This window comes from Petaurus breviceps, unplaced genomic scaffold (genome assembly GCF_028583685.1).
Source record: "Petaurus breviceps papuanus isolate PSGF00001 unplaced genomic scaffold, PetGlider_PUasm1.0 108, whole genome shotgun sequence".
NCBI classification, from domain to species: Eukaryota; Metazoa; Chordata; class Mammalia; order Diprotodontia; family Petauridae; genus Petaurus; species Petaurus breviceps.
Genome location: NW_027185593.1, coordinates 1,356,496 through 1,379,583, shown reverse-complemented (window position 1 = coordinate 1,379,583; position 23,088 = coordinate 1,356,496). Strand labels below are relative to the sequence as shown.

General features: G+C 47.2%; 3 protein-coding genes across 8 annotated transcripts in view; 2 read left to right on the top strand and 1 right to left on the bottom strand.

The window, feature by feature from the left end:
- Positions 1 to 2,625, top strand: part of HOMER3 (homer scaffold protein 3) — a 10,034-nt gene extending 7,409 nt beyond the window's left edge. For all 4 annotated transcript variants that reach the window (XM_069068352.1, XM_069068192.1, XM_069068114.1 and 1 more), the window contains 4 exons: positions 192 to 348; positions 761 to 871; positions 1,255 to 1,341; positions 2,063 to 2,625. In XM_069068352.1, coding sequence (XP_068924453.1) covers positions 192 to 348; positions 761 to 871; positions 1,255 to 1,341; positions 2,063 to 2,254 — 547 coding nt within the window. In that variant the 3' untranslated portion in view covers positions 2,255 to 2,625. The remainder of the gene's footprint in view (positions 1 to 191; positions 349 to 760; positions 872 to 1,254; positions 1,342 to 2,062) is intronic.
- COPE (COPI coat complex subunit epsilon) overlaps positions 1 to 23,088 on the top strand; it is a 64,611-nt gene that overhangs the window by 16,014 nt on the left and 25,509 nt on the right. The window lies entirely within an intron of this gene.
- On the bottom strand, positions 4,376 to 23,063 carry DDX49 (DEAD-box helicase 49). Of its 3 annotated transcripts, none has more exons than XM_069067995.1 (14): positions 22,759 to 23,063; positions 21,912 to 22,059; positions 21,675 to 21,798; positions 8,921 to 9,006; positions 8,663 to 8,784; positions 8,001 to 8,188; positions 7,405 to 7,545; positions 7,079 to 7,158; positions 6,789 to 6,861; positions 6,241 to 6,338; positions 5,526 to 5,600; positions 5,273 to 5,361; positions 4,837 to 4,908; positions 4,376 to 4,740 (listed from the first exon to the last, which is right to left on the bottom strand). In XM_069067995.1, exons 2-14 carry the CDS (start codon positions 21,970 to 21,972, stop codon positions 4,573 to 4,575), a joined length of 1,377 nt encoding a protein of 458 aa, XP_068924096.1. In that variant the 5' UTR covers positions 21,973 to 22,059; positions 22,759 to 23,063; the 3' UTR covers positions 4,376 to 4,572. The 3 variants fall into 3 exon arrangements, with proteins under 3 accessions (XP_068924096.1, XP_068923964.1, XP_068924032.1); XM_069067863.1 differs by lacking the exon at positions 22,759 to 23,063 and adding an exon at positions 22,591 to 22,635; XM_069067931.1 differs by lacking the exon at positions 21,912 to 22,059.

Below are 23,088 nucleotides of genomic sequence, written 5' to 3'. Positions count from 1 at the left end.
ACACACTGCACACTTACCCCCCACATGGACATCTCACACACACACACACACACACTGCACACTTAACCCCCCCACCTAGACATCTCACACTCACACACACACATGCTGCACACAGCTCACATACACACTCACATGTCCCCTCCCTTGGACCTCCCCTGGCCTGCTCCCCACTGCTCCCTGTGTCTCCCCAGCTCCGTGGGCGAGGTGCAGTGGGAAGCAGAGTTCTTCACCCTTCAGGACAATAACAACAAGCTGGTGGCCGCCCTGAGGGAGGCCAACACCAACGTGGAAAGGTGGAAGGAGCAGCTGGAGGCTTATCAGGAGGAGACAGATCGGCTTCGGCTCCGGGTGAGGGAGGCTGAGGCCCAAGCAGGGGCTAGTCCCAAGAGAGGCACCTAAGGCAAGGAGTCGAGGCCTTTGCCCCAAGAGGTCCATGTCCAGGAATGTGTGCTTCCTCCTACGGCAGTTCTCTGGTTCCTGTGACCGCCCCACTGTCCAGGGTCTTGGGGCCTGCTGCCACCTCCCCTCTAGGGGCTGGCAAGGTACCCCAGGGGTCACTCTCTGTACTCTGGGGGCCAGGTGTAAGAACTGTGAATGCTGCCTGCTCTGGGCCCCCACAAGCCAGGGAAACCCAGGCCACAGCCCTGCCCTCATCTGAGACAGAGCAAAAATGGGCAGATGTATGTGTAGGGGGGGGGGTACAGTGAGAGGAAGGGGCAGAAGGGGAGTAGGCTGGACCATAGCACCCTCTGCCTTGCAGGTGGCTGAGCTAGAAGCCCAGGGGCCCTCTGAGACACCTGGGGAGAGTGGGAAGGATGGGCTGAGCCAGAGGCTGGAGGAGTTGGAGATGCTGATTAAGACAAAGGATGAGGTGCGTGTGCCTGGAAAAGGGGGTGGGTGTCGAGTGGTGGGGACAGGACTGTGACCTCCCCCTTCCCCATCTTCACTTTCATTTCTGTTGAGTCTTATTTAGACCCCACAAAGCACCTTCCTCACAACACTCTGATGAGATAGGCCCTATATATTATTAGTATTATTCCCATTTCAAAGAGGGGAAGCCTGAGACCCAAAGGGGAAACCAGTTGCTTGTGATCACACAGTGAGCCTGGGTAGAGCTCCCAGGTCAGGGGGTTTTCCCCTGGCATCCATCCTACTTCTCTAATCCCCTGACTTCTTCATCCCTGACCTCTGACCCTTGCACCAGACACCTGACCCTCAACCCTGACTCCCAAACCCCACCCCTCCCACTCTTAGGAGATCCAGGTGTTGAAGAGCCAAAAGGGCAGCCATCGGGAAGCAGAAAATGAGAGGGAAAGGGAAGAGACCCTCCAAAAACTTCAGGTGAGCCAGGGGGCTGGGCCTGAGAGGCCAACAGTTCCCTGATGATGCCTGCCTCCTGTGGGACTAGTTACTGACAGATGTGCAGCCCTGATAGAGCTGGAGAGATGCCAGAGGTCATCTAGTCCAATCTGCCCATTGTACACATGGGAAAACTGAGAGGGGGGAGGACAGGGTCAAAGATCTGGAGCTGGAAGGGGCTCCGAGGCCATCTTCTCCCAAGCTCCCATTGTAGAGAGGAAACTGAGGCCCAGAGTGATTGGTCCTAAGTCACACAGGTAGTAAACATCAGAGGTTAGATTGGAACTGAGGTCTTCAGTGCTATCTCCACTGGACCACACTGTGATTAGAAATTAATCAGAAATAGCACAGGTCACTGGTAGGGGGCCTTTAGAGTGAGGGGAGTGGTGGCTGGGAAAGAGACTTTGAGGGGAGGGGACCTGCTCAAGGTCCCAGAGGGAGTTTGTGACAGAAGCCAGGACTTGACCCCAGATTTGACTCCCAGAAAGATCTTTTCCTAGGTGGGAAAGATGTAGGTAGGTGTGAAGATGACTCCATGTGCCAGAATGTGTGCCCACCCTGTGACTTCAGCTGTCCCTGCCTCCATATCCCTTCCTGTCCTAGTCTTTGCCCCAGGTTCCCCTGGACTCCATGTTGAGGGGTGGGGAGCCCCTCATTCCTCCTGGAGGCAGTGGTCCCAATGTCCCTCTCCCCACTCCCCCAGGAGCTGGAGAGCCGGTACACAGAGATGGAGCGGCAGCTCCAAGGCACCCAGCGCAGCCTGGAGGAAGCCCGGGGAGAGCGGGAGCGCGCCCGGGCCGAGGTGCTCAGGGCCACTGAGCTCCTGGATGTCAAGATCTGCGAGCTGAGCGAGCTGCGCCAGGGCCTGGCCCGGCTGGCCGATGGTGCCCCGTGACCAGCTGTGGGATGGGGCAGCTGGGCCAAGGGTGGGAGAGCCTGGATGCTTTCCTAAGCCTCCAGACCTGGCCAAGATGGGGGTCTGTGGTGGGTAATGGGGCATGGCTTTTGTAGGGGGGTGGGACATTTGCAAAGTTTTTCCCCTCGTAGTTTTATATTTAAAGCAATCCTTCCCTCAGCCCCTCCAGCTCATGGCGGGAGACTGGACTCGGAACTCCCCAGTCCCGCCAGGCTTGACTGCCTTTAGGCATCTGAGTCACAGGGCTAGGGAGACCAGAGACTTCCCGGGCCGGAAGCTCAGCTCTGACTCAGACCCTCAGGCTGGGGCATGTCCAGATGGGCTGGGATGGGGGGTGCTGCCTGGGGCGGCCCCGGCATGCCGGCGGTGGGGGGGGGGGGGCCGGGGCAGCTCCTGTAGGACTGGAGAATTCCTTAGAGCTTTGGCCCCTCCCAGGAAGGGAAGAAGGGCCGGAACCTAGTTCACCCAACATCTTCCTCCAGCCCTCAGTGCTCTAGAAATGGTCATTTCCCCTAAAGCTGGCATGAAGGGGATGCCCCAGGCAGGATAGTAAAGGTCCCCGATGAGGGGCAGGACCCTATCCAGCTTCTCTCCCCATTGAGGGCTCTGAGTATTGGGCCTTGGGCAGGACTACTGCTGGGAGGGGCAGCTGGCTTCCTCTTCTGGAATGTGGGGAAGGGGAAGGGGCAGGGGCGGGGGTGGTGCCAGGGAGGCCAGTTGTGGGGAAGGGCTCATTTGTGAGATTTCAGATTTGTAGGTTTTTTAGTATCTGGGCAATGGCTGTCCAGGGAAATTAAATTTCTAAACTTACTGTGCCTTTGTGCTTGTTGCTTACTTAATTCATGGATTTATTCACCCAGTGGCCACATCTTTTTGGAAGATTCCTTAAGTTAATTGTTTGGCCTGCTTTGAAGAGAAGGGGTCTGGGGCTAGTTGCAGCCCCTCCTGGTAGGACCACACAACTGTCCTGGGCAGTGACCTATGTCACTCCCCAAATCAGGATGAGACCCAGGGTTTGAAAGGGACAGGCCCAGGATGGGAGACTGGAAGAATGAACACATTGCAAACCATCTAGTCCAAGGGTTCTTAACCTTAGGTCCATGAACATGGGAAAAATTACATCTTTATTTCAAGAGTATTAATTTTCTTTGTAATTTTTTTCTGCATTTAAAACTGTTAAGAGAAGGGGACCATGGGTTCTGCAGGTCTGCTGCCCAATGAGGTGCATGACCCACCGAAGGCTAAGGACCCCCTCTCTGGTCTAAGCCCCTCACTAGCTTTTACACCACAGTATCTTCAGTGGCCTTTCAACTGCAACAAGAGTTAAAGAAGACCCTTCCACTGGGGCCAGCCCCTCCAGAGCTGCTGCTGACAAGGAGGGCAGCTTTCATTCCCTCATCTCTGGCCTCAAGTATTGGTTCTTATTACTTGGACCATTGCTTCCTGTCACGATTTCCTCATTTGTGCCACTGCTGCTTGTCATACTTTCCTTTTGTTGATTTGTTTGCATAAGTCATCTCGTGCTTCTCAGTTCCTGCCATTTCTGCCAATAATATTCCATTCCACCCACAGAGTGAGCTAGCGGGTACAGTAGTTCACTGTGCCTGGAGTCATGAAGACTAGAGTTCAAATATGACTTTGGACACAGACTAGTTGTGTGACCCTGGGCAAGTCACTTCACTGCTGCCTGTTTCCTGAAATGGGGACACAACAGCTCCTACTTCAAACGGTTGTTGTGAGGACCCAATGAGATAACTATAAAGTGCTTAGCACAGGGCCTGGCACATAGCAGGTGCTACAGAAATGACAGCTATGATGACAATAACAGTTTGTCCAGCCATTCCCCTGGCAATCAGTACCCACTGTTTCCAGTCTTGGTATACACTAGACTTTTGCTTCTGTCTTTGGCCTCCCTGGGTAATAAGCCCAGGCATAGGCTCACTCATTTTCCAAAGGAGGAAACTAAGACTTAGAGAGAAGAGACTTGTATCCAAGAGACTGGAATCCATGCCTCCTAGTATGATGTTCTCCCTGTTTTCCTTCTAGCAGTGCCAAGGGGGCAGGGAAGAGCATGTATATGTGTGTGTAGAATTCATAAACTGCAGAACTCAATACTTTTTATTGTCAGTTGGTCAAAGGGGATATCTGTGGCTGAAGCCAGGTACCATCTGGCTCTGGCCCCATCCCAACATTGTGCAAAGGGTGGGGGCAGGGGTCTTGGCCCCAGATGTCTGCTTGGGGCAGGGGCAGGGTCTGAGACTCAGCCCTCATTTCTTCCCCTTGGCTGTTAGTGACGGCTACTGCTGCTGCCTCTGCTGCTTCTTCTGCTTCTGCTTTCCCCGTTTCCTCTTCAGTTTCAAGGCTGCCCGCTTCTGCAGAGTCTGCATCACACGCTCCTTGAACTGCTTATTCTTCTGCCGGATCTTGGCCAGCTCTGCCTTCCTCTTGGCCTCCAGGTCTGGGTCCTGCAGAGCCAGGTCATATGCCAGCCTGTCTAGGCCCCCGCTGGCGGACGATGCTCAATCCTGCCCCCACCCAGCCCCAGGCCTGGGAGCACCTACCTTCCCTTCTAGGATCAGCTGCTTCCTCTTATTGATCTCTTTCTTCTCATCAAAATCCGTGGCCTCCAGTTTCTAGGGAGTAAAGAGTTGAAGGAAACATTAGAAAGGCAGGGAGAGGGGCCAAGGAGACACCTGGGAGTCTTCATTGGAGTAGAGTGAGACAATCAAAAGTACCAGAAGCACCAAAAGCCGGGGCTGGAAGAGACCAGAAAACATCTAGAGTCCATCTAACCTCATTTTATAAATGAAGAAATGGAGACAGCATGGGATGGCCCAGGCTCACCAGCTGGTAAGGGGCCAACCCAGCAGCCAAGCCCAGGTGAGCTCACCACCAGGCCACAGCCCCCCGCGTCAGAGGCAGCTCCCCAAGGGCTTCCTGCTCGGAGCAGGGCTTAAGCAGACTCCCTCCCAGCCCACCTGCCTGCCGGGCACTCACAATCTCACATTCTCTTCGAACCACGTTGACCTGGGTGAGGATTTTGAGGACCTTGGCCTCCTCCACATTGAAGTCATCCAACTTTTTCTCTGTAGGGGCCAGAGCAAAGAAAGGTCAGGGGCAGTGAGAGCACTCACCCGACAAGCCATGGCTCTTCCCTGGAGGTCCAGGGCACCAGGAGAGGAGGGAAGCTGGAGCCCGCAGAGGCCCCTCCAGGGGAGTCAGATTCAAGCAGATACAGGCATTTACTCACTGATCTCTTCCTCAATGGCATGTAGCAGGTGAATGTCATACTGAGTCACAAGCGTGATGGCAATGCCTTGACGCCCTGAGAGGAGGCCAAGAGAAGTCATCAAATGGGGACAGGCAGGCACCTCTGCTCCCTGCCTTTCCCAGCCCAGGAACCCAAGGGGCTTTTCCCTTTTTTTTTTTTAAAGCAATTGGGGCAATTGAGCAATTGAAAAAAAAATTGAGCAATGTAACTTGCTCAAGGTTACATGGCCAGTTATTTTGTGTGGGTGTTAAGTATCTGAGGCCGGAACCGATCCTGGAACCGATCCCAGGTCTCTCGACTCTGGGGCTGGTGCTCTTATTCACTGCCCCACCAAAGAGCTTTTAAAAAAAAAATTTTTTTTTTGCTTTTTGGAGGGCAATTGGGGTTAAGTGACATGCCCAAGGTCACACTGCTAGTTTTTGAGTTAAGTGTCTGAGACCTAGTTTGAACTCAGGTCCTCCTGCCTCCAGGGCCAGTGCTCTATTCACTGCATCACCGAGCCGTCCCTTCCCTCCCTTTCTGGCACCTGCAGGGCTCCCAAGGTTCAAGGTTTGTTGGGGACCACTGCTCACCATGGTCCAAGGCCATTCTGTAGAGCAGATAGAAGCCTGGCCCATGGCGCTGCTGAGTTCAAGAGATCCAGCCCCATGCACCCCACCCTGGTGTTTCCATCCTTGGGACCTGCTTTGCTCACCTGCCCGGGCAGTCCGCCCTACTCGGTGGATGTAGATCTTAGGGAGGCCTGGTGTATTATGGTTAATGACAACCTGCACTGTGGGAATATCCAAGCCTCTAGGAAATGAGAACAGGGAAGGCCACAGCATGGCGAGTACCTTGTTATCACCAGAATAAATACCTCTTTTCTAAAATAATAGCTTCTTTTCTAACACTTTACTCCCTTTTCAAAGCACCTTTCTATCTAACAACTCATTTGATAATGGATGAAAGCCCCAATAACTCAACAGCTCTGTAGGGAAGGGATTATTATTCCCATCTGATGGATGAATAAATTGAGGCCCAGAAAGGGGCTCACTTGGTCAAGGTCACAGGAGTTAGTGGCTAGGTCAATACTAGAAATCAAAGTCCCACCTGGAGCTCTTTCTAAACCTTCCTACCACTCCTAGATTAGGTCTCCCAACCAAGCCCTCCCTGGTGGCCACGGGTTTCTGTGCGTTGGGAAGAGGCCAAGAAGGGGAGGCTGGGACCCTAGGCAGAGTCAGCCTGGGGTCTTTTCCCTCCTACCGAGATGCCACATCTGTTGCAATCAAGATCCGGTAGACACTAGACTTGAATTTGGCCAAAGCAGCAAAACGAGCTTTCTGTTGGGGAGAAATGGATGCCTTATGGAACCACACTCCCCATTCCTGAACCTGCTTCCACCCCCCACTCAAGAGTGCAGTTTGAAAAGGAGGAAACAGGGCTGGGTTTGGGGAGAGATCTTTCTGGCCCAGGAACATGAGCCCTGACGGGAAGGACAGCCTCCTAAGGCACCATGGGTCAGAAAAAAACCTGAGTCCAGCAGCACCAACAACTTGCCTGTTTCATCATGGAATGGAGTGAGACAGAAGGGAAGTTGAATTTCCTCAGCATCATATTCAATACCTGGCAGGTCCTTCAAAAAAAACCAAACAATCTTCTGAGGGCACCCTGGGGTCTCAGTGACAGGGTAAACATTTAAGAGAGATGGTACACTAAGAAGGGGAAGAGCCAAAGTCAGGGGGGCTGGATTCAAGCCCCACCTCTGTGCCTTCCATGCCAGTTTTCCATCACAGAAAGTGTAGAGTAACCCTTTATCAGGGAGGCTGCAAACAAAGCCATGGAGAGGTCAGGTGTGGCCTATATGACATCCCCAACTTACTTGCATGTGTTGGTGAAGATGATGATGGACCAGTCTTCATGCTCATCATGGAAGGTCTGGATCAGGTGGACAAGGTAGGCATCCTTTACTTTCTCAGGCACCAGCAAGTAGCGCTGGTCCAGCTGCTCCACAGTACGGACCCTAAGGGTGGTGAAGGGGAAGGCTGACACTTGGGGGCCTGGCTCCCTCCAGCTCTGCTGGTGATGGGGCAGAACGAGGGCACTGGGAAAAGAGGCTACAGCACCCAGAGTAGCCAGGATGAGGGCCCCAAGGGACACAGGCTCCCTCATTCGCCCAGATTCTCCTGACCTAGGTGTGGACACCCTTTCCTGCCCGAATTGCTATCACATTAGCAGCAAGGCTGTGAGACACAACAGGGCTGCGGCCCAGAACCCAGTGTCCTGCCTCCCAGTCTAGGATTCTTTCTATTCTACCACCCTCCCTCCTAGTCTTTCCAGGCAGGGGCTGAAAGGATATGGGAGAGTACTCAAGACTAGGCCAGATCTGGTAGGTGGCCCCTCAGAACAAGTGAAAGGAGGATCAGGCCAGGAGATAGGGAGCAGGCCTCTCATTTCTTTACAAGGTATGTCACTCACTCAGACTGGGCCTCCCAGAAGAAGGGCTTATTAGAAGCGATTCCCCGGAGAACCTTTAAAGTTTCAGTGAGGGTGGCACTAAAGAGAAGTGTCTGTCGCCGGGCTGGTGCTGCATCAAAGATCACTTCCAAGTCCTGGGTGAAGTCGGTGCAGCCCTGTTCCAACAGCCGGTCAGCTTCATCCATCACCTGGCAAGGGATAGGTCACCATTATATGGCAGCTCAAGCTTCCACGAGGACTTAAGGTTTGCACAGGGCTGTCCTTGGAATAGCCTAGAGCTCCATTGACAGAGCAGAGTGCAGGGGCAGAAGGGTCCAGTAACCCAGCACATAAAAAGAGCCAGGTTTGCAGTCTGGATTCCTAGACTCCCAAATCTCTTGGAGGCAGGCCAGCTAAGCCAGTTCCTGAGTCTGGGAGGAGGAGGGAGGGCCTGCCAGAGAGGCACAGCAGAAAGGCTGACAGGACAGGGGCCTGCACAGAACAAGCACATAACCAGCATCTGCTAAATGGAATGTGCATTGAGGTGGAGTTCCCCATCCTGGAGGTAATGATGACAGCTTTAAAAAGGCCTGATGGGAAGCCCCTATCTCATGACTGGAGATCCTCAGAGACCCCAGACTAAGAAGAATGGGGAAGGTTTAGAGAGAGAGGTCTAGGCTCACCAAAAACCGGATCTTCTTGATGTTGAAGGTGCTGGAGCTTCGGAGGTGATCGGCTAGGCGGCCTGGTGTCGCAATGACCACATGGGGCTTACGGGACAGTTCCAAAGCCTGGGCCACCATGTCTGTAGGCATCCGAAGAAGGAAGGGAAAACAGGAAAATAACTATCGGGCCCCATAGAGACCCTTCCCCAAGGCAGCACTCTCTTTCATCACAACTGAGAGTTACTCAGGGAATAGATGGGCCCAGGGCTCACATACCCATTCCCCCAACGATGATACAGTCCTTCAGACCCAATGGCTTCCCAAGGACACGGAACTGCTCAGCAATTTGATAGGCCAGTTCCCTGCAAGACAAAACCCCACCACGATGGTTACACCTAAATAGTGCTTTGGAAACTATAACTATCACCTCATTAAATCTTGAAAATACTCTGAGGCAGGTACTACAGACATTCTTATTTCCACTTTGCAAATGAGAAAACTGAGGGCAAAGACTGCTACTTTTTCATATTTGTATCCCTAGCACTTAGTACAATGGCTGGCACGTAGTAGGCAGACACTCAAATGTTTAGTGATTGACTGACTGAAAAGAGAATTAAATGACTTGCTCATCATGATCACAGAACTAGTGCCAAGGAAGGCAAAAGGCTGAACCTCGATCTTGCTAATTCCAAATCCAGTGTATCAAGCACAGCCTCTCATGTTTATTGGGTATCAAGCCCACACATATTTTCCTGAAGTCTATTACATGCCCAAGACTATCCGAAATAACACAGAGTCATAGTGATGGGAGGACGCTCTGAGGGCATCTCCAAGCCCTACTCAAACAGGAATCTTCTCGACACCCTGCTCCACAAATGATCAGCCAACATTTGCTTGAAGAGTCCACCAGTGCTCTCAGCTGTGCTCTCAGGAGCCCACAGCATTAATGATACTTGCAGCTGCTGTGCAGCTTGAACACCAATAACACCAGCACACAGAAGGTTCTTTGACCTGCTTTTCTAAAGGAAAGACAGCTTTCAAAGGGATAAACAATCTTACTTTAATTAAACAATACACACAGGTAAGTAGAAAGAAGTGAGTATCCAAGAAAGAATCCAATAGACAGGGCTCCAACTGTCCAAACAAAGTAATAGATACATAATCACCAGACCAGGGAGCACCAACATCTGGGTTCACAAAGCCAGGAGCTCTTTAACAACGGCCACCCAGTCTTGTCTGGCTAAATCACAAAGAAACATTCTTCCCATGAGTGAGTCCCAAAGTAAAATACCAACTTCCCAGTATATATAATTTTCAACCAGAAGGCATCACAACCCACGTCAGTGCCTGATTGGCCCAGTGCCAAAAGCTATGAAAGCCTTCCTGCAAGCAAGCCTCCCCATAAGAAAGCCTCCCCCTAAGCAATCTCCCTCCCCAAGGCAATATAAGTCTCCCTGAATATGAGCTCCTGTGATTCAGGATGTGTCACACCTATGAACTGGGCTGGAGCTTAAAGCATCAAGAGATCTGTGATTGAAACATCTGTGTACCTTTAGACCTGGGAACAAAGCCCCTGTTTCAAAGAAAAAAGGTAACACATGTGGTCACATAGGCCTATTAATGGATGGGGAAGATCTTACATTCCATTAACCCTACAGAGCCAAAAAAAGTAAGTCTAAGTCCTTGGTTCAGGGGACAGCCAACTACTTCTGGTCAATTAGCATGTCTTCTCTTGTCCATGCTAAACATTCTCAGCTTCTTCAGTCAATCTGAACACAGCCTGAACTAGAGACTCTTCTCCAAGACACTCCTGTGTCACCCAATACAGATGCCTCAGCTTATTAACATCCTCCCTAAGACACATCTTCCATGGTCAGTTTATGGTCCACTCAGACCCCAGTTCTTTCTCAGATGAACTGCTATTCCCCATTTTGTATTTGAGGTTGATTTTTTAATGTATCAAATTTCATCTGATTTAATTTCAGCCCAATAGTCTAGCCTGTCAAGCTCTGTGTGAAGCCACCCTCCATCATGTCAGGGCTCCCTTCAAGTCCAGCCCTACATTCTCCTCAGATCTGAGAAGGATGCTATCCATACCTTAGTAACCAAGAACATGTTAAGTAGAAGACAGCCAATCCCGGATCCTTGGTGCACGGCATAATGTTGCTTAAAGACTGCAGAGTACAAGATGTGGTGTAAGCCTGGCTCTGCATGGAGAGTAGAACCAAAACATCTCAAAGCTGCAAGGAACCTTAAAGATTACCTACTCCAAACCCCTCATTCTAAAGGCAGAAACTGATAAGGAGGAGGAGCAGAGATTTGGTCGAGAATATCTAAGTGATTAGTGGCAAAACTGGATCTCTCTGTTATTCTACAGGAGAAACTTACTTTGAAGGTATACCTAAAATTAGTATTATGATGCAGAACACCCCCAAATCTCTATTATTCCTATTGATTTCATCAAGTTCTTTAAGGGTTCCACTCTTGAATATATATTATATAATGTGTGTGCATGTGTGTGTATATTTACATATATATGTAGGCATTTATATGTGTATACATACATACACACATATGCTTTTATGGTTAGTCATCCTAAGGGCAAAGAACTTTCTTATTTTATTTTTCTAATACCATGATTACTAATTATCACTAACACATAGTACTTGCCACATTTTTTCTTTTTAAGGCAGAGTCTTCTCTGTCTTTGGATTGACAACCTAAATTTTCATTATCTCAGTGAATCCATATTTTCATTTTTTCCTGGCCCTATGTCACCTTCAGAATCCCAGAGGAAACACTTCATATTCTATCAGGTTGCAAAGATGAGCCAGAGCTGCAAAGATGAAACTTAACAGGTATGTCAAAGTAAAGTCTGGGTTAAAAAAAGCAACTAGGCCTGTACAGAACAGGGGAAGCATGACTAGACCACAACACATGGTGAAAAAGACCTGGAGGTGTTAGTGGACATCAAGCTCAGTATAAGTCAGCAATAGCAGTAGACCACATTTATATAAAAAATGCACACAATAATGAAAAAAAGCTAATGCCGACTCAGGCTGCCTAGTATCAGGGGATGCTGGGAGGTACTGCTAGAAGTAGTGGATACCCCTGGTCAGGCCCCATCTGTGTGACCCAGCTGTGGACAATGTTTTAGGAAGGATAGGAACAAGCTAAAGTATATCCTTGCATCTGAAGAAGATAAGGACCCCATGCTAGACTATGCCACACTGGCTAAGGAACTGGGGATATTTATTCTAGAAAAGAGACTTAGGAGGATACAAAGATCATAGACTTCAAGTAATCAAAAGGCTGCCATATACAAGACCCTCAGCCTTGTTCAGTTTGATAGGGACAAAAACCAGGAGCGAGGAACAGGTACTTCAAAGGCAGATTTGGGCCCAAGAGAAGGGAAAATTTCCTCTGAGAATTATTCAGAAGCGCAGGGCACAGCCTCAGGAAGATGTGGGTTTCTACAAAAGCTGACCACCTACATGTCAGGGATATTGTTCAGGCACAGTCTGGACTAGACAGACTATGAGAACTTCTGCTCAAATAATGAAGTGCCAAGCCTTTGGGGAGAGGCAGCCATGACTCAGTCAGAGGCTTGGAAACTTTTCAGAGATAAGTAGACAAACTCCCTACTAACTAGCTCCAGCGTCCCAGTTGGAACCTTTATACTATGCTAGATTTCTATGGCCCAGCTCAGCTCTAAGCAGTAAGACCAGGGGACCAAAGAAGAAAAACAGCAGCTATGTGCTTTAGACATGAAGGTCAATATTGCAAACAAATCAGAGTGGCATGGAAGAAATTACCTGTCAGTTCTATGGATAGGGGAAGAGTTCATGACCAAAAAAGAGAGAGGAGTGGGACATAGATAAAATGAACAATTTGATAATACAAAATTTCAAAGTTTTTCTTTTTTTTTTTTTTTGGAGGGGAGAAGACAAGGCAATTGGGGTTAAGTGACTTGTCCAAGGTCACATAACTAGTAAAAGTGTTAAATGTCTGAGGCCACATTTGAACTCAGGTCCTCCTGACTCCAGGGCTGGTGCTCTGTTCACTGTCCCACCTAGCTGCTCCCAAAATTTAAAAGTTTTTAAACAAACAAAAACAATTGCAACTAAAACAAGAAGGAAATTGGGGAAAAAAATATTTGCAGCAAATTTCTCTGATAAAGATCTCATTTATGACAGTAAAAGTCATTCCCCAACTTATAAATGGTCAAAGGATATGAATAGGTTTTCAGAGGAAGAAATCCAAACTCTCAATAAGGCCATATAAAAAAAATGCTCTAAATCACTGATAGGGAAATTCAAATTAAAACAAATCTGAAGTACTACTTTATATCCAAGGGGCTATGGGAAAACAGATATATTAATGAACTGTTGGTGGAATTATGAATTGGTCCAGCCATTCTGGAAAGCAACTATGCCCAAAAAGCTATTAAATTGAGCAGAGCCAGGAGAACCCATCATCTTTGGACATTTCCACCCTCAATAATGAAGTGGGAATTTTTGGATATTTGTAGCATACTGTGGAAAATCACAGATGATATGTGCATGTAAAAACTTTTAAAAATTTAATTAAATCATAAATGCATAAATTGTCATTAATCCATTTATTAATATTATCCATCTATTTTATCATTTTCCACCATAAGTATGCATACATAAATTTATCATAAACAGTTAAATTTTGTTAAGTTTTAGTGTGCTAAAAGAACTATAATCAATGCACTCTTTGGGAATGCCTCCTCTTTGTCTCTCTACCATCCAGGCTCAAGTCATATGACTTTCTCCCACACTTGTCCTTGCTTTTTGATGGAGAAGGAAATACATGAAGCACCAATACCAGTGGCTGCAAAGACTCTTCATAGTGTGCAAGATACAAATCTCTATCCACAATTTTCTTATGGGTGCAGCGTGTTGTTTCACTTTTCTGTGTTAGATATGATCAGAATTATTGAAAATAAAGGTTTGGGGTTATTTTAGAGTTATTCAGAATTTTTCACTTTTGAGGGGGCCTTGGGCTCTTAAGCCCAGAGAATGTCAAGGGATGACTGTATAATACCAATATCATAAGGACAAACCTACAATGACAAACAGCTGCTGTTCCAGAGGGGTGGTAACAAAACATGCTGCCCACTTCCAGGCAGGGAGCTGACGGACTGGAGTACAGACTGAAGCAGAGGTTTTTAGACATGGCCAATGAGGGAATTTGTTTTGCTTGATTATTTATGTTTATAATGAGTTTTGTTTTTCTTCCATTCTCAACATAAGGAAGGTAGATGAGAGGAAGCTGAAAATAAAATCAAATTTAAGAAAAAAAATAATAGTGAGAGCTTACATTTATATAATACCTCAGGACTGCAAAGCCTTTTCATGTATATTATTTCTTTTGATCTCAAAAGAACCCTTTCAGGTAAGGTAATGTAAATTGTCATTATTTCCATTTTGTAAATGAGGAAGTTAATATTCCCTTTCCTGGGGCTCCTTTTCATCTGCCTAATAACACTTTTAAACCTCCACAATCCCCTTTGTGTCCTGACTTTTAGATAAGGTTGTCTATACCCAAGGGCTCCACTTTTTCATGACCCTCTTTCTTCACCCCCTGGTTGTCAAGGTCCTTGGTCCTTTCCATTAACACTCTCCTGAAAAGGCTTTCTCAAAAATTCCCAGTGAGTTCCTCATCACCAAACATAGGGTCCTGTTTTCAGTCCTCATTGACAGGTCTTATTTGCAGCCCTTAACACTATTAGCCTCCCCCTTCTGCTGGACACTCTTTATTTTGTTGGTTTCACAGATACATGTTTCCTCTCCCTCCTGGTCTTCTTCCTGACTCCTAAACATGAGTTTCCCCAGGGATCAGTCCTTGGGCCTCTTCTCTTCTCAACTCCCTCCTTTGGTAATCTCATTAGTCCTTGTGGTTTAAATGCCAGACCTGCGCCTCCGCCTGGATGTCCCACCATCCACTTCCAGCTCAACATGACCTAAGGCAAGCACGATCTTTCCCCTAGTTTGCTTTTGTTGCTCAGTTGTTTTTCACCTGGGTTCAACTCTTCGTGACCCCATTTGGGGTTTTCTTGGCAAAGATAGCGGAGTGGTTTGCCATTGCCTTCTCCAGCTCATTTTACAGTTGAGAAAACTAAAACAGGGCTAAGTGACTTGCCCAGGGTTACACAGCTAAGAAATGTCAGAGACCACATTTGAACGCAGGCCTTCCTGACTCCAGCTGCCCCCTTTCCCCTTACAGAAACGTCCTATGATCTTTTCTCAGCCCTCATCATCCTTGATCTTTCTGTAGCTTTGGACACTGCTGACCCTCTCCTCCTTCTGGACACCCTTCTCTTGGGATTCATGACACTGCTGTCTGGTGGCTCTCTTAGTGCCATCTCTAAGATCCTTCATTACTCACCCTCCTCCTGCCAGCTAAGTCTCTATTCCTGTCTTCTCTTTCTCTTTCTGCTGATCTCTGACATTCCACAGGTTAACTTATCCTCAGCTCCATGTAGATGGCTCCCAAGTCTTTATGTCCGGCCCTAAGCTCTCCCCTGAATAGCACAGTACTTCATCTATCTGTTGCATAGCTCTAATTGGATGGTCCTGCCTATTATCTCAAGTTCAAGGGGTACAAAATGGAAATCACCTCTCCATTTTGGTCCCGTGCCTCGCCAAAACCAGTCCTACGCCCAACTTTCCTATTTCTGGTGACCCCACTATCCGTCCAGTCACCCAAGCCTGAGACCTAGTGACTCTTCCCTATTCCCCACATACCCTAGATCCAACAGCAAACCCTTTGAATTCTCTATGATAGCTTTTCATCCATCTCTTTCTCTCCATTAATACTACCACCACCTCCTATTCCTATAGAATGAAGTTACCAGAGGGCAGGAACTGGGATATTTTTCATCTCCGTATCTCAAACATGTAATACAGTGCCTTGCATATAGCAAGTATTATGTGTTTGATGAATGAACAAGTCTTAACAGGCTAGAACATTAAACGGAATCTAGTAAAATAAAATATATTAGAGATAATTGTCAAGGCCTACATTTGGGTTCAAAAATTCAGCTGTACAAGATGGGGAGATGTGGCTAGCCGACATTTTTCATGTAAAAGATCTAGAGGTTTTAGTGTTCTGTAAGCTCAATATAATTCAACAATGTGACACGACAGTGAAAAAAGTCAATGCTACCTTCGGCTGCGTAAAGAGGAACGGTATCCAGAATGAGGAAGGGGACAGTCTTCTTGTAGCAACCTGGCTACGACCACATCTAAAATACTGTGCCCTGTTTTGGTCACCACATTAAGGCCATTGACAAACCAGAGCACATTCGAAATAGGGTAATCAAGGCAGTGAGCATACTGGACACTAGGCCACACAAGGACCAGGTAAGGGAGGTGCGATGGAGAAGGGAAGATGAAGACAAGATCAATGTTTATCTGAAGGGTTGTCATGTGTGTCTTTTGCCTTTCTTTGTATTGTCTGTGCTTAGCACAGTGCCTGGCACGTAGTACGCCCTAACAAATGCTTACTGACTGAAGTAGAAGAACGGGACTTACTCTTGTTACTCTGAGGTACGATAGGCGGAAACTGCAAAGAGAGAGTTTAGACTGAATGTAAGGAAAATGTTGCTAGCAAGCTAAGCTGTCCCTATGTGGAATGGGCTGCCTGAATGGTTCCCCCTCACCAGAAGGCTTCAAATGGAGATCTGATAACAATTTTTCAGATGCTGCAGTGTGGATTCCCGTTGAGGCATGGGCTGGACTAGAGGCCGTCTGAGGGCTCTGCCAACTCCACGAGTCTGTGATACCTGCTGCTTCTTCTGACCTTGTTATACGTGTGGTGCTGCCACGGGAGAGCATCTAGTCCCCCATATTTTAAGTCTCTCCCTTACCTCTTATATCTAAGCAGTTACCAAGTCCCTATGGATTCCACCATTCATAGCTGTCCTCTCTGTCATTCTCACCGTGTCCCTCAGAGGAGGTCCTCATTACCACAGATCTAGACTACAAAAGCCTCTTTGGATCCTGCTGCCTCCACTTAGTGCTCTCATCTATCTCCCTTAGGCCACTTTATATGCAGGGTGTCCCAAAAGTCTTAGTGTGGCTGTAAACTACTAACGCCTCACTAAGACTTTTGGGACACCCTATATTTCTTATCCATAAATCTGATTATGTCCCTGCTCTGCTCACAAATATCCATTCAGTGGCTTCCTATTGCCCATTAAAATTCAAACTTCTCTGCCTGGGATTCAATTCCAACACTACCTTCCCCCATCAGAAAGTAAGCTACCAAACAGAGTAAACACATTCCTTATGGACAGGGAGCATTTTTGCTTTTTCACTTTGTATCTCCAGTACTTAATACCGTGGCTGGTGCATAACGAGTGTTTAGTAAATGCTTGTTGATTGCCTATGGGATGTTTTGAAAAGCGCCCCAAACTTGACATGTCCACAACAGAGTCTTTTCTCCTTCTGAACTTTCCTATTTCTCTGAAGAGCGCCACCGTCCTTCCAGGCGACCAGGTTTGCAATCTCTGAGTTATCCTTAACTCCTCATGATCCATTTAGTCCATACTGAATCAAGAGCCAAGCCTGTCCAACTGACCCCACAATGTTTCCCAAGCCAATGCCCCAGCTCGGGCTCCCCTCCCCTCTTCCTGTCAGCTTCCAGATTCTGCCCTGAATAACATCTCTTCCTAATGCACAAATCTGACCAGGTTGTCCTCAGGATTCTCATGAACCTCATGATTTATAATCCCAATGGCTTCTTAGGACCTCTGGCTCAAAACAAACTCCTCCGTCTTAGCAATGATGCCCTTCATACCCTGGCCTTCAACTACCTTTCCAGTCTGAAGGCAGATCATTCCTCTTCAGATACTCTGCAGTTTCTCCAAATTAGCCTTCCCACCATTCCTCGAATATAAAACTCTTTTCCAGATAGTCTCCCATGTGTGGAATGCATGCTTTTCTCACTTCAAATTTCCTTCAAACTTAGCTCAAGGGCCACAGTCCACACAAGGCCTTTCTTGATCCCAGCAGCTGGTCATGCCTCTCCTCCTCCAACAACAGCCAAAAAAATTGAACCTTGTTTTTATTTTGTATCTATTGATTGATATTCATACGGTTTCCCCATTCCTCATTCTCATAGACTGTAAGCTCCCTAAGGGCAGGGAATGTTTAGAACATAAAGAGCTCACTGAATGCTTATCTACTGACAGACTGATATCGATGCACAAGTAAATGTACATTACATATCATTACACAAATGAAACTGCTCTCCAAAATCACCAACAGGGTCTCTTAATTGCCAGATCTGATGATCTGTTTACAGTCCTCATTCTTCTCAAATTATCTGCTACATCTAACATGACCTTCCTCTTCTCCCAGATATTCTCTCCTGGTTTTCCTTAAACCTGCTAATCACTGCTCTGTCTCTTTACAGGGCTCCTCATCTGTATCACACCCCCCTAACCGTAGGGGTTCCCTAAGATTCTGTCATAGGAAAATAGATTGAAAGCTGAAAGGGATCTCAGAAGTTATCCGGTCCAACACCCTCAATTTACAGATGAGGAAACTGAGACCCACAGAGGTTAAGTGACTTGCCCAAGGTCATGAATGTAATGAACATGAGAGGTGGGATTTGAATCTGGCTTAGGCCCATTCTCTACTCTCAGTAGTTAGGTGATGCTGGGCCTGGAATGAGCAGGAGTAAGTCCAAATCAGCCTCATATGTGTAATAGCAGTGTATCCCTGGACAAGTTATTTAACCTCTGCTTGCTTCAGTTTTCTCAACTGTAAAATGGAGATAATAGCACCTACCTCCCAGGGAGTGTAATGGGAATGTAAATGTAAAGATCTTCCCTGCCCCTAGGCTAAAGTGCACCTGGAGCCTGGGGTGGGAGGCTTGTTTTTCAGTAGATACTTCTTGATTGGCCAATGAGTCAATAAGGTTGTTACATTCTCTGAGCCAGGAGAAGGCTATATAAGCTCTGATGTGTAGCTTTGTTTTGGGGCTCACTTTGAGAAGTATTCTGTGATTTGATCTGGATTCTGGGAAACCGTTGTTGAGAGCCCCCCCTTGGCTTTGAAAAACCCAGATGTTGATTTGGTATGGATGTGATGGTTGGACAGTTTGGACAGTCTACTTGATCTGTTTCTCTGTCTTGATAATTCTGTCTGTATATTCTGAAGTTCGGGGTGCTGACCTTTTTCCCCTGAACTAGGTAAAGGATACATATTTGACTGATTAAAGTAAGCTTGTTAACCCATTTTGAGTTGCTTTCCTTTATCAAAGCAGATCCAAGAACCTGTGTTGGCAGCCACCCTGGGGACACTGGGGTGCTTGCTGCTACAGGGAGACATTTGTAAAGCATTTAGCACAACGCCCAGCATACTGTAGACACTTGTTTGCTTCCTTTCTTCTTTCTTCCTTCCTCTCTCTCTCGGAGGCTTTATCAACTTCTATGGGTTCAATTGTCATCTCCATGCTTCAGTTTTGTATCACCAACTGCCTATTTCAGCCTGGACCCCCTAGAGACATCTCAAACACAACATGTCCAAAACAGAACTCCGATTTCCTCTCCAGAAATCCCCTCCCCACCTTCAAGCTTCCCTCTTTCTGTCAAAGGCATCATCAATCTTCCTGTTTCCTGGGTTCATAATCTCAGTGTTATTCCTGATTACTCATTCCCCCTGACCTCATAAATCTAAACAGTTGCCAAACCTTGCTGTTCTACCTCCACAATGTTTCTTTTCTCTCTACTCACAGTTACCACCTTAGTTCAGGCCCTCCTCACCTCATGCCTAGATTATTGCACAGGCCTTCTAACTGGTCTCCCTGCCTCAGGCCTCTCCTCATTCTAATTGGGGCTGTGGCTCTCATTAAGTGCCGATATGACTCCATCCCTTCCCCTCTCAATCAACTACAGTAGCTTCCCATTGCTTTTAGAATAAAATAAGTGCTTCTCTTTTTTTTTTAAAGCCACTCTTTATTTAGAATCTGGTCCCAAACAATCTTTCCAGCCTCATTAGGCAGGACTCCCTCTCCCAAACTCTACAGTACAACCACACTACTCTTCCCTCTGTTCTCACACATGAAACTCAATCTCCTTTGCAGTAACTGCCTGAAAGGCAATCCCCCTTCATCTCCACTTCACAGAGCCCTCTCTTCCCTCAAGACAGTTCAAGTACCACCTTCTACACAAAGTCTTTCCTGATCTCCACAATTGGCACTACCCTTCCTGCCAAACTGCTTTGTAAAGAATAACTTTGTATCTATTTTCTTTATATTCTGTATCTCCCCTGCTCTTTTTTTTTTTTAATAAAGCAATCAGGGTTAAGTAACTTGCTCAAGGTTACATGGTCAGTTATTTCTGGGTGTGGTGCTAAGTACTGAAGCCTGGATTTGATGCCCAGGTCATCCCGACACTGGAGCTGGTGCTCTTACTCGCTGAGCCACCTGGCCGTCCCACCCCTACTCTTTTTGGAAGTAGATTATTTTAACCACTGTATTTTTTTTTTATCCCTGAAACAGTGCTTAGCACACAGTAGGCATTTAATAATTGTTTAGTTGTTTTTCAGTCATGTCTGACTCTCTTTGACCCCATTTGGGGTTTTCTTAGCAAAGATACTGGAGTAGTTTGGCATTTCCTTCTCCAGCCCATTTTAATGAGGTATCTGAGGCAAATAGGATTAAGTGACTTGCCCAAGGTCACACAGCTAGCAGGGTCTGAGGCTGGAGTTGAACTCAGGAAAATAAGTCTGACTGCAGGCCTTGCACTCTATCCACTGTACCACCTAGCCGTCCCATTTATTTAACAAATATTTATTAATACATAATGTAACACTAAGTTCCTTCAAGAGGGAGAGTTCTAATAATGGAGGGAAGGGAAAGGCCTTGTTTCAGAGGTGGTGCCTGAGCTATGTTTTGAGAGAATCTAGGGATTCTGTGAGAAGGAAGGAGAGAGAAGGAAAGAGTATGCTTCAGAAATGAAAAACCACTTGTGTAAAACAACAAAGGTGTGTATAGAATCAGCCAACAGGCCAGTATGAGTAAAGCAAAGAGCAGGTGAAGGAGCCGCCTTCCTCAATCTGGCACCTGCAACCCTAACTCTCCAGTCCTATTTCAACTTACTGACCTCAATGATGCCTCTGCTTGAGTCAAAATTAACAATTCTTTGCCCTCCAAACACATATCACAGTTTCAAATATTCCTGTCTTTGCTCAAGCTGCTTCCTATTTCTGCAATGCCTGTTCTCCCTTTGTCTGTTGAATTCTAACCCATCCTTTAAAGCTCAATTCAAATGCTACATCCTCCAGGAAGCTGTTCCTGATACCCATTCTATCTGACTATTAACAGCCCATCAGAACTCATACAGCTCAATCATTATGTTATCTGTGTACACGTCTTCTCCCCTCTGCTAGACTATGAAATCCAATCAGTCAATAAATATTTAGTAAGTGCTTACTCTGTGCCAGGGACTGTTCTAAGCACAAGACATACAAAGAAAGACAAAAAACAGTCCCTGTCCTTAGGGAGCTCACAGTCTAATGGGGGAGGCAACATGCTAACAACAATGTACAAACAGGATAGAGACCGGAAAAATTGGAAACAATCAACTGAGGGAAGGCATGAGAGCAGGGATGATCGAATACTGCATCTCCTCCAGTCCTACAACAGTGCAAATGTTTGCTGCATTGTATAGCTCTATTGTAGGGCAGCTAGTGAGTACAATGGACAGAGCACTGGACAGGAAGTCTAGAGGATCTGAATTCAAATCCAGCCTCAGACAGTTACTGATTGTGTGACCCTGAGCAAGTCACTTAACCTTTTGCTTCAGTTTACTCCTCTGTAAAATGAGCTGGAGAAGGAAATGCCTGACATCAGAATGCTAAAAAGTGGTAGATCTGAGTCTGGATCTCATTTCTCCAAAACTATTACCCCATCGTGCATAGGGGAAAAGAGTAACAGATTTCAATTTACCGTAAATGTTACCTCACTGGAAAGGTGAACACGGCCATACCTGGTGGGCGTTAGCACAAGACAGAAAATGCCATAGGGGTCTTCAGACAACTTCTGCAGAATTGGCAGAACAAAGGCAGCAGTCTTGCCACTGCCAGTCTTTGCACATCCCATGCAGTCTCGACCTAAGACGACAACAACAACAATCACAACCTTTTGCTCATAGTGTACTTTACCAAGTGATTTTACATTTTCCAATTTCGTCCTTGTGAGGTAGTGTAAGTATTATTTGCCCCACCTTCCAGAAGGGAAATAACTTTTCCAGGGCACCCCAGTAAGTCCACAGCACAAATAAACATCCAACAGGGCAGAATCCAGGTGGGCCTCCTGATTCTCAATCCAGGACTCTTTTTGCTGGACCAGATGCTGCCTCGAATAGAAGGAGCCTGGAGAAATTTAAAGTCCATGAGGGAAGATGGGGAGGGAATGAAGAGGTAAGAAAGAGACCCTTCCTAGCTGGGCACAAGGAGGGAGAGGACCAGGCACGAGGGATAATCCACAGTGTACCTAGAAGGATGAAGGGCAAGGACTTTGGGGGACAAAGGGGACATCGGAGAATGAGGAAGAGAACTGAGGGGATGGGCTGAAGAAATGAGGGCTTAAATGAGATCACCTGGAGAAAGGTGATACAAACATTAGATATTGTTATAGAGAGCAGGGTGGATGCCATGTGGGGGATAGGGGGTGCTAAAGGTTGAAGAAATCGGGGAATGAAAGGAAGGCAGGAGAGGTGATGAAAGAATGAATGGCGGAGGAAGGAGAGAGGGGTGGTAAGAAGTAGCAATTCTATCGCCCTTTAAGGTTTGCAAAGCACCAGATATATATATATATATATATATACACATATATGTGCATATATACATATAAAACATTTACACACACACACACACATAAAAAAATCTCATCTTCCAACAAACCCAGGGAGCAAGTGCTGTTATTATCGACATTTTACAGATGAAGAAACTGAGGCAGGGACTAGTAAAGCGACTTCCTCAGACATATTCACTCAGAGCGGCGTGTGGAGGCGACATCTGAACTCAGGCCTTCTCAGCTATCACCAAGGTGGGGGGGACGAGGCCGCTCACCCTCCAGAATGGCGGGGACGCAATTCTGCTGCACTGGCGTGGGATGCTTCAGGCCCAGCTGTTTACACTGCGCAACAAGCCACGACGACAGCCCCAGCTCCTCGAACCCGGCCATGGCTCCTCCTGCTCGGCTCCTCCAGCCGCCGCCTCCTCCTCCTCTTCTTCTTCTTCCTCCTCCTCCTCCTTCACAGCCGCCTCCGGCTCCTGATGAGAGCTAAAGCGCCACTCGAGAAGCTCCTCGAGTACCGGTCTTGCCACACTTCCGCAGTGACCCTACGTCACCTCCTGGACACGCCTCCCTCTTTCCTCCCCCTAGCCCCTCCCTTACAG